The sequence below is a fragment of the Vulpes vulpes genome, chromosome 12, assembly GCF_048418805.1.
Source record: "Vulpes vulpes isolate BD-2025 chromosome 12, VulVul3, whole genome shotgun sequence".
NCBI lineage: Eukaryota > Metazoa > Chordata > Mammalia > Carnivora > Canidae > Vulpes > Vulpes vulpes.
In genome coordinates this window covers 117,855,984-117,873,190 of record NC_132791.1, presented here as the reverse complement: position 1 = coordinate 117,873,190, position 17,207 = coordinate 117,855,984, and the positions used below count along the sequence as shown (strand labels likewise).

At 38.2% G+C, this 17,207-nt stretch overlaps 1 protein-coding gene and 1 pseudogene across 10 annotated transcripts in view; one reads left to right on the top strand and one right to left on the bottom strand.

Moving 5' to 3' along the window:
• Positions 1–17,207, bottom strand: part of SIK3 (SIK family kinase 3) — a 239,344-nt gene that overhangs the window by 64,644 nt on the left and 157,493 nt on the right. For all 10 annotated transcript variants that reach the window (XM_072729734.1, XM_072729740.1, XM_072729738.1 and 7 more), the window contains one exon: positions 13,613–13,774. In XM_072729734.1, coding sequence (XP_072585835.1) covers positions 13,613–13,774 — 162 coding nt within the window. The remainder of the gene's footprint in view (positions 1–13,612; positions 13,775–17,207) is intronic.
• Positions 12,044–12,143, top strand: LOC112920398 (U6 spliceosomal RNA; annotated as a pseudogene).

Here is a 17,207-nt window from a genome sequence, read left to right as displayed (position 1 = left end):
AAGTGAAATAAGTCAAAAAGGAAAAAGATACATGATTTCACTCATAGGTGGAATCTAAAACACAAAACAAACAAATGAACAAACAACAACAAAATGAGAAACATACCCATGAATGTGAAGAACTGGGGAGGGAGGAGAGTAAGGGGTGAAGTAGGTGAAGGGGATTAAGAGTTACAAACTTCCAATTTAAGATAGATAAATTATAGGGATGAAAAGTACAGCATAGGGAATACAGTCACTAAGATTATAACACTGTATGGTCACATTAGGTAACTACATGCATCGTGGTGAACATTTTGTAATAGTTTCAGAAAATTCTCAGGTACAAAGATGCCTGTAAAGATACTTTATATCCCTGACTGTTTATTGGCAATGGGAAAGACTTATGCTCTACAGATTCAACATTACAATGATGAATATTCTGAAGAGTTACAGAAGAAAACAGCAGCAGAAACTGGTTAAGATGGATACTCACACCCACACAACAGAAGCCATATGGGCGGAGCTGTTCTCTTCATGTGGCCTATGGCCATTTATTTCTCCACTCACAAGTGGCTCCTAACGTAATTTGTTAAGTCTCTTTCCAACCCCCAACACCCTGGTTGGTTAGCATTTGTCTGCAGGCTGAAATGGTATCTTATATCCCCCTTCTCATAATACAGAGCAGCAGACTTTAATTTGAACCATATGTCTGTCTTCTAGGGATGGTTTAAATACCAGAGCTTTACTGTCAATTTTGAGACTTGAAATGCTTTGTTCTGGGCAAGATCAGGAGCCCGGAGCACTATAGGATAGTGATACTGTCTCCCTAAAAGTAAGTATATCATCAACAGAGTATGTCTATGTGGTTAAGGGGAAACAGGAAAGAACAAGTGGCACTAATTTAAAACTCAGGATGACTGCAACAGGAAATTTTCTTATTCGGTCCACCACTTCAGAGCAATGCCCTTGACTTCTTTTTTGGCTGACCAAGGAGCAATGCAAAGCAGATGTAAACATATGAGGCACAGCCCACAGCTGGTTCCAATGTTCACCATGTCTGTTAAGGTAACACAGTGCAGCTAAAATTGACAGCCAACTCCCCCAAGAGTGACTTGTGCTTCCCTTCCTTGCTGTTATAAGTAAACAGCTCAGAAGGAAGGGGCAGAGGAACAAAGTAGAACAGGAAAATGTTTATTTATGCTAAATAAACAACCTCACTAGAAGACATGGTGACAAGATTCTTCACGTTTTAAAACCTGAAAGCTTCTGAGGACTCATAACCCTAATTCCGCACTTGCAATTACAAAGACTAAGGACAGAAATAATTCTGGCCCTTGATTAATTTCCCAGTAGACTCAGGGCATGAGAGGGGTGGAGGAGACAAGCTGTCAGGTATTCTCGCTAGAAATGACTCAAAGAACCAAAGACCAACATTCCAGAAAGAACAGTACATAAACAAGATTTAGACTGTTATATGGGCTGTAAAATGGAACATGACACTGATAAGGAACCAATCTTGCTTTTCCTATACAATACTACTAGCCTAGAAATCATGTGACCCAAAAGTGTTACTTGGAATTCTGCAAGACAAGAGGCAATTGTGTGAATCTCAGAATTACGGCAGTGAAGAAGGCTGAGCTTCGAAGTTCCCAGGAGTCACAATATTAGTTCACTCTTAAAAATGGGTCTTGGGAAGTCCTCAGCGTTTAGCAATCACTCCAACCCCTGGCTGAACTTCCTGACTAGGAGCTAATAGAGAAGTAATGCCAAAAACTACTGACTCACAGCTTGAGCATTTATACACAAGAGAAATTCCTTCACAGGGGGGAAAAGAATCAAGTAATCAGCTCTTTTTTGGTGGTAGGAGGGGGATATTTGGTTTAGTTCAAGAAACCAGGGCAGGTCAGAATTAGATCAGGGGAGAGGGTACTATGCATGAGACTGAAACATGGTATCTACTTTCCAGAAAATGTATTAGAGAAGCAGTGCAGTGCCATTTTGTTGCAGGTGCTATTATATCATATACAGGACTGCCCCATATCTGTCCCTTAATCTTACGAATCTTCTGATCCTCCCCAACTTCCTAGCACTATATATTTATATAGCCTAATACTATCTTTGTGGAAGATGAAAGCTTATAAATAAAAATGCTGGGCCAGCATTACACTGGCATTTTCAGTGAATGACTTACAAATTTTCTCCCAAAGCTTTAAAATACCTTAGCAGTTAGGATCACTGAACTCAGCTATTTTTGAATGAGGTAATAAACCAAACCCTTTCGCTCTATTATACATAGCACTACCCCAACCCTTCTCTCTCTCTCTCACTCACACACCCAAAAACCCTCTCCTCGACATAGGATTTTTCATCAAGCTCAGTACTGAATAGACATATAAAGGAAAGAGCTATAATGAGACACTTTCTGTAAGACCTGTAAACAATATTCATTGGAATTCTTGACTACATCCAATACATACTATTACAGTCATAAAGTCCTATCACTAGAACAATGAAAGTCCAATCCTTCAATCAGGTAAGTTTCCAATATTGACAGGCGAGCATTCTATACAAAATTTTAGTGTGCCTTTTATGAAGTATGATGAATCAAAGTTCCCTTAAACACTCAACAGACACTAAAAATATCAAATGGAAATATAGTATATAGGTATAATAATAATGTTTCTCAAATTAAAAATTAAGACGTATGGTTTAATTAGTAGAAGCCTACTTTTGGAGAAAAGATCTAACTATCACAGAAGTTCTAAGGTGTCCCCAAGAAATTAAAAACAGGTAAGAATATACCCTCTTAAATTAAAGCTAACAGGATAAACATAACTTATGTGAGAGCAAACACCTGAAAAATAAATAACCTGTCTAAAAGGTAATGTGCAAATACGGATACTGGAGTAGGGTATTCCCCAAGTTTTTGAGGGACCACTAATGAGTTCTTGGCCTAAGGTGAACAAAACACACATAATCCTTGGCCTCATGAAACCGTCCTGTGAGGGAGACACACAACACAGTTACACATCTAACTGTATAATTATAAGCCAGGGAGTGAGTTTCGGGGAAAGTTCAGGCACAAATGGCATATAATAGAGAAGAGAGGCTTTCCTGAAAAAGAATCTATCAAGAGTTCAGAATCTCACAATTTGATGAAACAAACAAAACAAAACAAAACAAAAAACCCAAACCCCATCTACAAAGTTATATTTGGACGGTAACCTATTTAACCATACAAATATCCAGTGTTTTCCAACTTTTTTGACTAACAAACTCCTTTCAAAGGAATATACTACCTTAAAAAAGAATTTAAAAGAAAATTAGGAAAAGGAAAGAAATGTAAAAACTAATTTTGTCACTTTTGTATAACATGATAAAGTAACTTTAAAGTATCTCATTCTACATTAGTACATTATTAAAATCTGATTTAAAAGTTCATTATAAAAAATAAAATAAAAGTTCATTATAAGTAATATTTATATTTACCAAAAAATCACCAACAAAATGAAAAGGTAACCTACTGAGTGGGAGAAAATATTTTAAATCACATATCTGATAATATATAGGATATGTGTGTGTGTGTGTATATAAAGAACCCATACAATTCAATAGCAAACATAACAAAAAACAATAAACTAAAAAACCAAGTAGAAGATCTGAAAAAACATTCTTCCAAAGAAGACATACAGTTGGCCAACAGGTATATGAAAACATGCTCACCATCAGCAATCATCAGGGAAATGCAAATCCAACCCACAATGAGATATCACTACACTCTTGTTAGAATGGCTAATATAAAAAAGACAAGAAATAACAGGTGTTGGTGAGGACGTAGAGAAAAGGGAGCCTGGGTGCATTATTGGTGAGAATATAAATTGGTGCAGCCACTGTAGAACACAGTATGGAGGTTCCTCAGAAGATTAAAAATTGAACTACCATAAGATCCACAGCAAATCTACTTCTTGGTATTCAGTTGAAAAAATGAAAACACTAATTCCAAAAGCTATATGTTCCCCCATGTTCACTGCACTGTTATTTTCAGTAGCAAAGTAAACAATATAAGTGTCTGTCGACGGATGCATAAATAAGGAACACCCAGTGTGTGTGCATGCAATGGACTATTACTCAGCCATTAAAAAAAAAAAAAAAGAATGAAATCTTGCCACTAGAGAGTACTATGCTAAGTGAAATACATCAGATGGAGAAAGATGAATACCTTATGATTTCACTTATATGTGGACTCTTTAAAAAACAACAACAAGCTCATAGATATAGAGACCGGCGGTTGCCAGAAGCAGTGGCTTGGGGTAGGTGAAATGGGTGAAGGTGGTTAAAAAGTACCAACTTCCAGTTATAAAATAAGTCATGAGGGTATAATGTACAGCATGGGGGCTATAGTAAGTAGTACTATATTGCATATTTGAAAGTTAAGAAAGTAGATCTTAAAAGTTTTCATCACAAGAAAAAAAATTTGTAACTACATAAACGATAGATGTTGGCTTAACCTATTTTTTTTTAAGATTTATGTATGTGTTTATTCATTAGAGACACAAAGAGAGTGGCAGAAACAGAGGTAGAGGGAAAAGCAGGCACCCTGCAGGAGCCTGATGTGGGACTTGAACCCAGAACTCTGGGATCACGCCCTGAGCCGGCTCAAACCCTGAACCACCCAGGTGTCCCAGGCTTAACTTATTGTGGTGATCATTTCACAGTATATAAAAATACTGAATCATTATGTTGTATGCTGAAACTTATATAGTGTTATTGGTCAAGCATACCTGGGTTTTTTTTTTTTAAATCATTTTATCATTTAAGAAAACAACTTCCCATTTTGTAAGTGACTCACTAATTTATTTAAAAGTGCTAATTTATTTTTTATTTAAATTCAATTAGCCAACATATAGTAGTACATCATTAGTTTGAGATGCAGTTCAATAATTCATCAGTTGCAAAGAACAACCAGTGTTCATCACACATGTGCCCTCCTGAATGCTCATCACCCAGTTACCCCACTCACCTCCTCTCTAGCAACCCTTTGTTTCCTATTGTTAAGAGTCTCTCATGGTTTGTCTCCCTCTCTAATTTAAAATTGTTATGTCATATTTAGTTGGGAAGACACATAGATATTGAGATTATAATGCCTGAAATAGACAAAAACTTTTCATGAGATGGTATTTGAAATACTTACATTTTTGAACCTAAAAACAAACAACAAATATGTTGCATATAAGAAACAGTGCAGAAGATCATAGAAGGAGGGGAAACTGAATGGGAAAAAATCAGAGAGGGAGACAAACCATGAGAAACTCTTAACTCTAGGAAACAAATTGAAGGTTGCTGGGGGCAGGGATGGGGTAACTCGGTGATGGGCATGAAGGAGGGCACGTGATGTGATGAGCACTGGGTGTTATATGCAACTAATGGATCACTGACCTCTACCTCTGAAACTAAACTAACAATGTACCACATGTTGGCTAACTGAATTTAAAAAAATAATAAGCTTGTTTATCTGAATAATTTTCATGTTTTTGTTTCAAGCAGTAAAATGGGTAAGCAAGTTTAGAACTTCTGTGCAAAAAAAAAAAAACATTATGAACATGGACAGTCTTTATTCCCAATAAAGCAAATGGGATATTGGGTGTGTGCATATTTGTGTGTATGTCTTTGTGTATAAAATTGTGGTTTTTGAAGTCCTAGAAAGATCTTGATGTGCTATATAAGAGCAGTAATCAAATGAAAACAATCTGTGAACTGGGTAAAATTTGTCTTGAAGCACTGTTACATTACCATTATTATTTTTATTAACCAAATTTTTACATCCATGTTCCTTATTGCTTTCTAGTGTCCAATGGTTCATTAGAGATGTGAATTTAACAAAATAGGAAGAAAAACTGCATACTGGTCAAAACTACTATGGTAACAACGGCTTCACCTAAGCAGTAAATGGAATGTTTGAGTTACAAGCATGTTCACATTAGCTGCCTGCTAACAGGTGGGTTCACTTGACTTACTCTCAGAGGCTCTCAAACTATTCCGTTTAAGGAGGGGGGAGGGAGATGCTTGAATCATTACTTGATTTACTGACTTCTGATTATCCTCCAACCAAATGATTTGCAATTAACAAAAGTTTGTGTAAAAGGAACCTATAGTTGGGGAAGAAATTCTTTATTATCAAGTTTCTTGAACTAGTGTATGTTTATATGTCCCCAGGCATAATGCTGCAGGGTGCCAAGAGTTATGTGAAAGTGAAGGCTAAAAAAAACACATATTCCTGGAACATTAATTTTTTTCTATGTTAAATAAAGTTGAATAATTTTAATGTTAAAACAAATGTAATATGACATTGAGGAGAACACAAATGTGCATGAATTTAAAAATAAAGCATGTGATCTAAAAACTGAACCATTCCAGACTAGCCAAACTATCCCACACTTGCCCCCTGCCCTGTGTTGAGTTCATCACCCGCCAAGTTAGGGAAACCACAGTGGGAGAATCTGAGAAGCAATGCTTCTATACATGTCGCATAGCTCTTGTGAGTGAGGCCCTGTAAATAGAAAATAGAACATTTTCTTGATCTTAGCAGGATGCAGTCACTTTTCAAGATCATTAAGACCTCACTTATAACCTAGAACCATGACTAACAAAAATCTGCTCATTTTAACTCTAGAATTTTTTCATACTGTGTGTACCAAAAACACCTTCCCAATGAAGATGCTTTCATTTCTTGTTTTTAAAGCCCCAGTCTTAGGGACAGGATGCAGAAGAGAGAATTTCCAAAGTGTATTTTCCCAAGGGTCAACATACATAAAAGTTGTTAGCACCTTCTAGTTGTGGGTCAGACACTGAGGCACTGGGATTCCCAGGCTGTGCGGTGACATGATTTCAGGAAAGTCACATGGCCTCTCTGGGTCTCAACTCATTACCTGTCAACCAGGGAGGTGCACTGACAGATAACTTAAATAAAGGTGTTACGATCAGGACATAAGATTTGTGACTGACGTGATGAAATCCATAACCACCTTCTGTGGGCTGTCAGGGACATTCTCAGCTACCACACTGGGGGAGGGTTCTCAGAAAGCCAAAGTTCACCACCTTTTTTCCCCTCAATAATCGTTTCTCAGCATATTCCTACTGAAGGTGAAAGGTCATTGGACCTGCAGAATGCTTTAGTTTCTCACTTTCAAAAAATGAACTAGTCTAGATCTCACTGCATTAAGGTGAAAAATTTCCACAGTACCTTAGATCCATGCACTCTGGAAATTCTTTCCAAAACACTGGCTTTGCTGTAGTTGTACTTCAGATCTCTGCTGTCGCCTGACTGCCAACTAAAACAATAACACCGGAGTGGAAACTATCTCATGGAGGCCATTCTGGGAGTCGACATTTACAGAGAAAAGTTTCCAACTTCCTTAGGTTTAAAAAAAAGTTTCCACAATTTTCAAAACATTCTCATAACGTCTGAGTATTTCAGATAAGTTTGCTTCAGGGAGTAAGCCAGCTACGTTTTGGTCTTTTCTTAGGCAGTCTTTTATAAACATAGACATTTCTCTACTTAATCTTTGGGGACAAGAATTAAATTTGCTTTCAAATAGCATTAGAAATAAGACAACACCATTTTCCTTGATAGCTCAATATACTCCATCAATAAGAAAACCCGATTTCTCAATTTCTACATGTATCTTTGGCAATTCCCTCATCCTAGCCCAGATATTTTATTGGTTAAAACCCCCAGACACCCTTTATTTGCTCTCTCTTATATTTGGTGGCCTCGTCTTTCTTTTCAAATCTACAACCAATATCTTTATGTAGGATTTTACCATTTTGCAGCCTCTTCACTGACCCCCTATTTCCTCTCCTGTGCTTCCTCCTGCTCCCATCTTTTTTTCCTTATCCATCCTGAATTTGACTTATCAAGGCTGGTATTCAAACAATTTCACAGTCTACTATAAATAAACCGCTCTCTCTCCCACCTTCTCAGGCACGACTCCCCTGTTTGAACCTTCCCTCCAGCCAAGCCACTTTATATTTTCTGCAACTATGCCACGCGTATTCTACTGCTGCCCATACTTCTCCAACTCAGCTTCCCACTGCAACCAAAATAAAATCCCAAATCCTCACCTCATGCATAAAGCTCCGCATGAACTGGCCCCTGCCAATTCTCTTACCCCATCTCCTTCCAGATCCCCCTTTAGTTATTAACTCCAGTCGTGTCAACTTTTCTCCTACCCTGTCAAATACATTAAATTTACCTCTCTCAGGTCTTTTCATTGCCCTTCCTTCAGCCTGAAAGGTTTGGACTATCCTGGTTAAAAGCATTCTCTCTCCCACAAGTCATTCTAGCACATTTTCGATTTTATGAGGGCTTATTTGTTTATGTGTTCACTATATATCTCCCCCACTGAAGTGTTAGTACCAAGGGACTTTACAACTTCATCTGCCACTATATCCCCAGTGCATGGATCAGGGCCCACACATAGCAGGTGCTTTATTAACATTTGCTGACTGACGAATCCTACTAGAATTCTCTCCTCTACACCTACACCTTAAAGAATCTGATTCACCCTTTAGACTCCTCAAATGCTATGTCCTGAATAGGGCATTTATGCCCTCATCACCACTGTCTATAGTTCAGATCAACAAAGTTCTGAGCACCTACAATACAACAGGCATGTGCTCTGCCATGGGGATGAAACAACAAACAGGATACGCTTACAGTCCCTGTGGCATTTACAATTTAATGGAAATTTACAAACTAAAGTGGTTTCCTCATCCTCTGAACTTCTGTCATAATTAAACTATATAATTAAGGTGATAATGAATCATGGCGTGCCTTGTAACATCTATTCTATTGTATCAAAGTATAATTTGGTCACTGTTGAACACACTGTCACCCAGTGATGGAGGCTCTCTGCTGAAGAGAGCCATGATGTGCCTCCCCCACTCTTCGTTTGCTCCTCTGTGGATCCTCACATGTCTGAGGCACAAAAAAGTGAAGGGTTGGAGGCCAAGAATCCCATTCTTTCTTGGTGCCAAACTCTACGTGAAAAGGATTTGCACGAGTGCTCTTTACAAGGAATTCAAAGTTTTGAAAGTTGAAGATGTGTCTTTTGGAACCTCTAATGTTTTCTAAATAAACCATATTGCATGCCAAATATGATGAAATTAAATAATATATGTGAAAATGCTTTGTAAAGTGATATATATACACACACACACACACACACACATACATACATACACACATATACATACAACACACATACACACATCAAGTGTAATTCTGGTGCTATTTAACTTTCCAAAAGTGCAAGCATTTGCTGCCCAAACAGACTATAATTCTTTCAGGCAGGAGTCATGTCTTATACTTCCTTTCTCTCTCCCAGACACTTGAGCAAAGAGCCTTTGTTAATAACACATACATTTCCAGATGACCACTACACATGTTCAGTTCTAGACTGGGTAACTTTGCCTTTCAGAAATAAAGTTTTTTGTTCTGAAACCATCAATGTTTCTTCTGGGTCACTAATAACAGAAACATCTTTTAAAGGATTCTAGAGAAGACGAGTTTGCTATTGCCGTTCTAAAACCAGACGGAAAACAGAGTTATTCATCTGGGCTTCATTCGCTTTAGAAATAGCACTGGAACAAAAATTCAGAGATAAGAATTTAAGCATGAAAACTCTTACTTAAACCACTGCATTTTTAAATATCTGCAACTGAAATGTACCTGTCATGTCCAAGGAACACATATTCCCTTGAGGAAGGGAAGCATAGGCTTTTCTAATAGCTAGATTTTTATAATATCAAGGGTTAGATGTAAATTGCCACATTAATTCACATAAAAAAGTATATAAGTCAACATAAACACAAACATCCCCAGAACAACTTATTCATCATCTTCTCTGTTTGAACAGGATGCACCATATTTTCATCAAAACCATTTAGGTAAAAACAAAACAAAACAAAACAAACCACTGAGGTTAACATTGGCATAAGGAAAACATGAATTCTTTAAATTTCCTAATCTGAATTTTTATTAATCCCATGTTAATTTGACACTGTAACATACGATGATTTTAGAAATGAGATGCTTAAGACTAAATTATTTTAAGATTGTATTTATTTATTCATGAGAGACACAGAGAGAGAGAGAGGCAGAGACACAGACAGGGAGAAGCAGGCTCCATGCAGGGAGCCTGACGTGGGACTTAATTCCGGGTTTCCAGGATCACACCCTGGGCTGAAGGCAGCGCTTAACCGCTGAGCCACCCGGGCTGCCCAAAGACTAACAATATTTTAAATAAAACAACAAAACTCTTTTCTCTTTCACGTGTTTCTTTCGTGTCTAGTAGTTTCCTTCTTAGTGAGATTTAATAATAACTCATCAAAAGACCAGAAAATCAGAAATCCTGAAGTTACTTTTAACTTTTAGAATAAAAAGTTGATTGCATTAATTATCTGACCTTATGCTGTCAGAGCCATCCATTCCACCTCACCAAAATTAGTCATGCGTGGTCGGCTTTAACCATAAGCGTTTCTCCCACTGGCCTGCTAAGTTCAAAGACAACTTGGCAGATGAGAATGTGTCAGAAAGGAAGTTCAGGCAATGATTGAGAAACTGAGGACAGGAGTCCCCCTATCCACAGGGGATACATTCTGAGCCCCTCAATGCATGTCTGAAACTGGGATAGTACCAAACCCTATATGCACTCTGTTTTTACCTATACATACACACCTATGACAAAGTTTAATATATGAATAAGGCACAGTAAGAGATTAACAACAACAATAATAAAATGGAACAATTATAATAATATACTGTGATGAAAGTTACGTGCATGTGGTCACTCACTCTCAAAATATCTTACTGTACTGTACTCACCCTTCCTCTTCTTGTGGTGAATAGGAGGTGATAAAATGCCTATGTGATGAGATGAAGTGAGGGGAATGATGTAGGCATTGTGACATAGTGCTAGTTACTACTGACTTTCTGACCATACGTCAGAAGGAGGATCACCGCTTCCGGACCACAGCTGACCATGGGTAACTGAAACCATGGAAAGCAAAACCATGGGTGATGGTGGTGGCGGGGGGTGGGGGTGGGGGCGGCGGAGGAAATGGGAATGACAAGATAATTATAGCATGAAAAAAATAATGTACAAGGAAAGACAATGTTAGATTTTATAGCAGGACACAAAACTAGAGCAGCTCATTTATTTTATTCTTGGCAAAACAAACAATAAAAATGCAGACTTTGGGTTAATGAACTTAAAAATCTCACCATATGTGTTAACGCAGAGAGCCCACAGTGGGCTGCCAGCATTCTTACGAGTCTGTAATTACACACCAGCAGGTAGAGACTCTTATTGTGACTACATGGATTTGTTTACTATTAACAAAGAAGAGCATTTAAAAATCTCCTTACCCTGTGTTTGTCAGTGGTGTTTCTAATTTCAATTATCACTGACCCCTGCTTTTACACTTGGTTTCTCAATATAAAGACAAAGAGCCATACTAATCTCTTGTAACTAAATCAAAATGGTTCTAAAGTCAAAATCAAGAACCAGGGAAGCATAAAAAGATTTTTAGCCTTTGGTCAATGAAGGTAGAACACAACTGTAAAAGAAAATGAGGACCTTCTTTTAACTCACTGTCCTAATCAGTAAGCCAAAGAACCCTCCAATCACATCTGTGGCAGGCTGTATAAAAGCCCCTCAGAAGACATCCAAGTGACTCCATGGAACCTGTGAAGTGTGACCCACGTGGCAAAAGGGACTTCTGCAGATGTGACTGGGCAACGGGGAGATCATTCTGGGTTATCCGAGAGGGCTCAATGTAATCACAAGGGTCTTTCCAAGAGGAAAGCAGGAAGATAAGACTAGGAGTGGGAGATGTGACAATGGGAGCATGAGGCAGAGTACTGTGTGGAAAGGACCAGAACCAAGGAGTGCAGTGGCTTCTAGAAGTTGAAACCAGCAAGGATATAGATTCTTCAGAGCCTCCAGGTGGAACTAGTCCTACCAATACCTTGATTTTAGCCCCATAAGGCTCATGTCAGGTGCCTGCTCAGCAGCACACATACTAACATTGGAATGATAGGACTAGCATGACCTCTGGACAAGGATGCCATGTGAATTCGTGAAGTATTCCATATTTTTCATCATGAGCACTGAGGAATGTACAGGAATGCTGAGTCACTACATTGTGTACCTGCAACTAATATAACATTGTATGCTAACTATACTGGGATTAAAATAACAAATTTAACTACATTAGAAAAAAGAAAAAAAGACTCATTTCAGATTTCTGACCTTTAGAACTGTAAGACAATAAATTTGTATTGTTTTGAGCCACTATGTTTGTGGTACTTTGTTACAGCGAAAATAGGAAATTAATACAACATTTTATTATACTTTTAAGGATTGTGAAGCTTAGTAGATGATATTACCATTATTTTAAATGAAACTAGGATGAAAAATTACAAAAGAGGATTTGAAATTACCAGTCTTTCCATACCACCCACTTGTGTGGGAACTGCTAGCATCTAGAGGACTTTGGAGAATATAAAGCAGACATAAAGACAAAGGAAAAATGTGATTTTATGTAAGATAAAGAAAGCATCTAATTCCTGTCTACTACATACTGGGCAAATGCAGGACTCAGAGAACTTACAACTTTGTAAAAGTACTGAACAACAGTGCATCCATCAGCTGAACTTAGATAAATAAAGAGTTAAGTGGCATTCCGAGGATGTGAAAGGAGAGCCTGGAAAGACTTATTTCAACTTATCGACACAAAATAGTCAGCAGGATTACCACCCTGAAAGACTACATGTAGGTAACTCTGACCTGTATATAACATATAAAATAAATCTGAACCCTCAACTCCCACTCTTTTAAGGAGGAAAGTCCTTAGAAATGCTTTTCATCTTGACTTTCCAGGCAACTATATCCTAGCTGTCTTTCAGTTTTCTACAGGAGACCCCTCCCCTTTTTGCCTGTTAGATGGGGGACCCACAATACAATACTGAAAACCAGGAAAACAAAACTAGGTTCTTGTCAGATGTATACTTTCTGTCTGGACTGCAGTCACTTGCTTCTATCAATAGGTGGTGAGCTTGTATTGGTTGGGCAAATGCTGAGAGTTTATTGAAACTGAAGGAGGAATAGAGTGAGGCAGTGAAAAGTGCTTCTTAGGCACCATCAGTGAAATCTGAGGACACAAAGAGGTCGAGTGCCTTTACACCAATGCAAGATATGCTCCTCCTGAATTCTCACAAAACTACAGCCTTCAGTGATGACATACATCAACCTCCCCAAGTAAGCCTGACAGGTTACACAGGTTCAGCAGTTGTTGTCTCCACTTCATGCTACTTTATTCGTTATTATTTAAAAGAGACTCTCAACCAACATAAGAGAATTTTAAATATCGCCCCTTTCCTCTGTTCTCCCCAGTCTAGTTCCATCTAATATTACATGAAAAATAACATGAGTGTGTTTTGAAGGTTTATCAATCTTCAAGCCACACACAAACAAATCTCTTATTTTCACAATACTTCTTTCTGAATAGATGGGAATAGACAATCCCTTGTTCAAGAACCTTGAGGGATCCTCGATGCACTTCTCACCTGCTATTTTAATATTCAGATTGGCATCCAGAAGCAAATTTTCAGCTTTTAGATCACGATGAACAATGTTCCGACAGTGACAAAAATAGACGGCTGCCACAATCTGTTTGAACTTCCGACGGGCCTCCTTCTCTGCCATTCTGCCATGGGCCACCAGGTGGTCTGCGGTGAAAAAGAGCACAGTCAGTTATGTTGCACACCAGTATCACTTCAAAAGGTGGACTCCAGGAGGGATGCAAAGGGGCCACCAGATGAACAGTTGAAGAAGTGGCACAAGCAAATGGCAACTTGTGGCCCTGATCTGCATCTATAGAAGCCCATTAGCAAGCAGTGCTCAGACTGTTTTCAGCATACATGAGTATGCAGAGGACTGCATATCCTCTACCCTAAGAAAAAAGAGTTCTGAGGGTTATGATGGTTTTTTTTGGAGAATCATCACATTCAACACCTCCTCTCTCTTATCTCCATTGCAAGAGATTACAGCAAACATACCCTTGAAGATAAGAATCAGCAATATTTCCTGTGCTAAAGCATGAGTCAAAAAGCAGAGTCACAATAATCAATCATTTTGGGACGAGAGAAGTTAGTCACTGCTAAGGGAGAAAACGGCTTTATATAGGAGCCCATCTATGCTAATCTCTCTTCTGCTTTCACAAAGTTTTACAGCTTAACCTAAAAATGTATTTGTTTGGTGATTACACTTGGAATGCATAGAGGATATGCCTCTATCTTTCCATCTGCATTTATGTGCTTTTCAAATATTTCTTAAACTGTTATTATTTTTTGTAGATAACAATAGAAAACAAAGAGAAGTTTCTACCACTTTCAATGAAATGATTTCACTGGTAATATGACTAACTAAGCTATAGCAAAAGATTTTACATGTGATGAACTTTGTGATACTATAAATCAAGCTATCTTCAATATTTAAAAGTGAACTGAAAAAAAAAAGTGAACTGATTGACCCAGAGCCAATCCCATTAATTATCAATTACCAATATAATTAAATACTTTTTTCTAACATTGCCAGTAGGTTTATACTGAACCAATGAATCCTAAACCCCAGTTCTTCATCTAACTGATAACATATCCAGATCATAACAACTGATGGGATTAGAAACACTGGTGATACAACTTGCCCTACTGAAAACTTCCAATGGTCTCATTAGCACTATCCTTAACCTAACTCATCTAGATGGGACAAGGACACACTTGCCATCACAAACATCCTGAGATAGTGGGAACATGAAAAATCAGACAATATAAATAAGCATATTACTGTTTGTCAATAGTCATCTCAATAATCCTACCCAACTGTTCTGGCACCATGGCGAGCACCCACAGGACCAGTCACATGTATCTTTTCTTCATCACAAAGAGGAAGTCTGAGATAAAACATGTGCACTAGTAGTGACCACCAAGATTGAGGGCTTAGGACAAGAAATGGGGGTAAGGTGTAAAGAAGGGGAGCCAAATGACAATCCATCTACACAGCAGATTTTCAAATAATTCAAACTACATTCTGACCACAAAGAGCATAAAACTTTAGCATCAAATACTATAGTAATTTTAAGAATAACGTCTTGTAGATCACTGAAACTATTAAGAAAGACCCTTCAACAGAATTATTGTAATTGTTGGTGTTATTAGTGGCTTCTACCCCAGCTTCTTGAAGCATTTCCCTCAAAAGCTATCCTTTATTACAGCCAAGATGACCAGTGTAGTAGGAAAAAAAAGAGAAAATGGGAAGTCTTCATTTAGAAGTTAAAAGGACAAGAATACCACTTTCTACAGTTTAGAGGTAGTGATAAACGAGCACGCACTCTGGTGTATTTACGCTCCTGGTGAGATCTGTCAAAAGAACTTTAAACACCACCAAATCCCTAACTAGGGAGAGTCACTTAATATAAGCTGTTAAAGAACTGGACATCCATCAAACATGCAACGCTAGGTTTTATTTTAAGACACCATCCTCTCTAACAGTACCTGCTCCTTTGACCCCCTATTCCTCTTAACCCAAGGCCTAATTATTCTAATAATATGTTTTAGCTGCTAAACTTTGTCTAATTAAAGGGCTTTGAAGAGACAGCTATTCTTGAGAAACATAAAAATAAACCCTTATGAAGGTTTACCATCAGAAGCTCATTTGGCCAAGCCACCCATTAATTAAAATGCCCAAGAGACATTCGTCTGGCAGTAAATACTAATTACCAGAACACATCAAAGAGCTTCTTAAATACAACAGAATGATTAATTTTGTGATTTCCAAAATAAGTGATTTTCTTTTATTAAAAAAAAACAACTATATTTTCTAAGTACTTTGTTTTCCTAAAATGATTGCAAAGTTCTCAAAATTGTTACACAGGCCAGGAGCTAGTGGAATGCAGCCTAGTCCTGTTTTATCTCCACAATGACACACTGGTTGTCCTTGGACAAATCATTTATACTGCCAATATCCCCACCTCTTGAACTGCTAAGCAGAAATAAACCCTGTTCCACGCAATGGCCAAAGAAAGGATAGCATATTTGCAAATAAACTTGTACAATGATTGGGAGTTATCCTATACGATATAACTTTAACTTTCAAGGGCATTTAAAAAGTATTTTTAAAAATGTCCACTCAGTATCTAAACAGAGAATATTCAAATATTTATCTAATAGATCCTAAGGTTCTTCAGGATTCAATAGTGCTTGAAGGTAATTATGATATATATCAAATGTCACTGTTACATGGATCTAATTAAAAGGTATTTGTGAAAGCATCCTGGGTAAAAGAGTTTAAGCTATATGGTATTTTCCCAGAGACACCTACAGTATCCCTATAGTTATGAATATAAAGATATACAAATCACTTTTTTCAAGTGCTGGCTGCGAGCATCAGATCTTTTTTCCTAGTTACTGTGTTTGATGTTTACATTTTCTCGGCTTTGTAGAAGTACAGTACAGGACCACCTTAATGGTTCCCTGTCATTCAGACTTTTTGGCCTCTGTTTTTATTTCTGCCCATCTGATTGCCGCCACCGCTACCTCCCATCCCTGTTAGTTTGCTTTCAGAGCAAACCTATGGGGGCTAGTGGGTGTGCCAGGAAGCCAGCAGCCTGCAGTGGTTTCCATTCCCTGTTGAAACCGCCTTTCAGCTGCCAGAGGACAAATGGCTGCTTTATGTTCACGTGTGCCCCGTAGGCAGGCAGCAAAAATTCTGCAAGCTCAAATGCGATGTTTAACTTCCAGCAAAGAAACTCAGAGCAGTAGCCTGGCCTGGACCTAACAAAAAGTCACAGCTTTTGAATAAATACTGGGGTAATTTCAGAAGACAAATGAAACAAACTGGTTCCAGAACCACTCAGAATTCAGAGTGATACATTCTAAATCTTGTCTGGATAAACCTCAGTGGAAAGGCACCCTGAGGAATTGTCTTGCTTCTTCCAGGCAGCTCAGTGAGCTAGTTCTCCTAAATCCTGAGGGCCATACCACCTTGTACCCTTAGTCTTGAACTTCTCACACAGCAGCCAGGATCCTAGGTCCTGGGCCCCAGCCTCCGAGCCCAGATCCTCTCCAGTTACTCATCTGTTGTACCAGCCCCAACCCCTTTCTC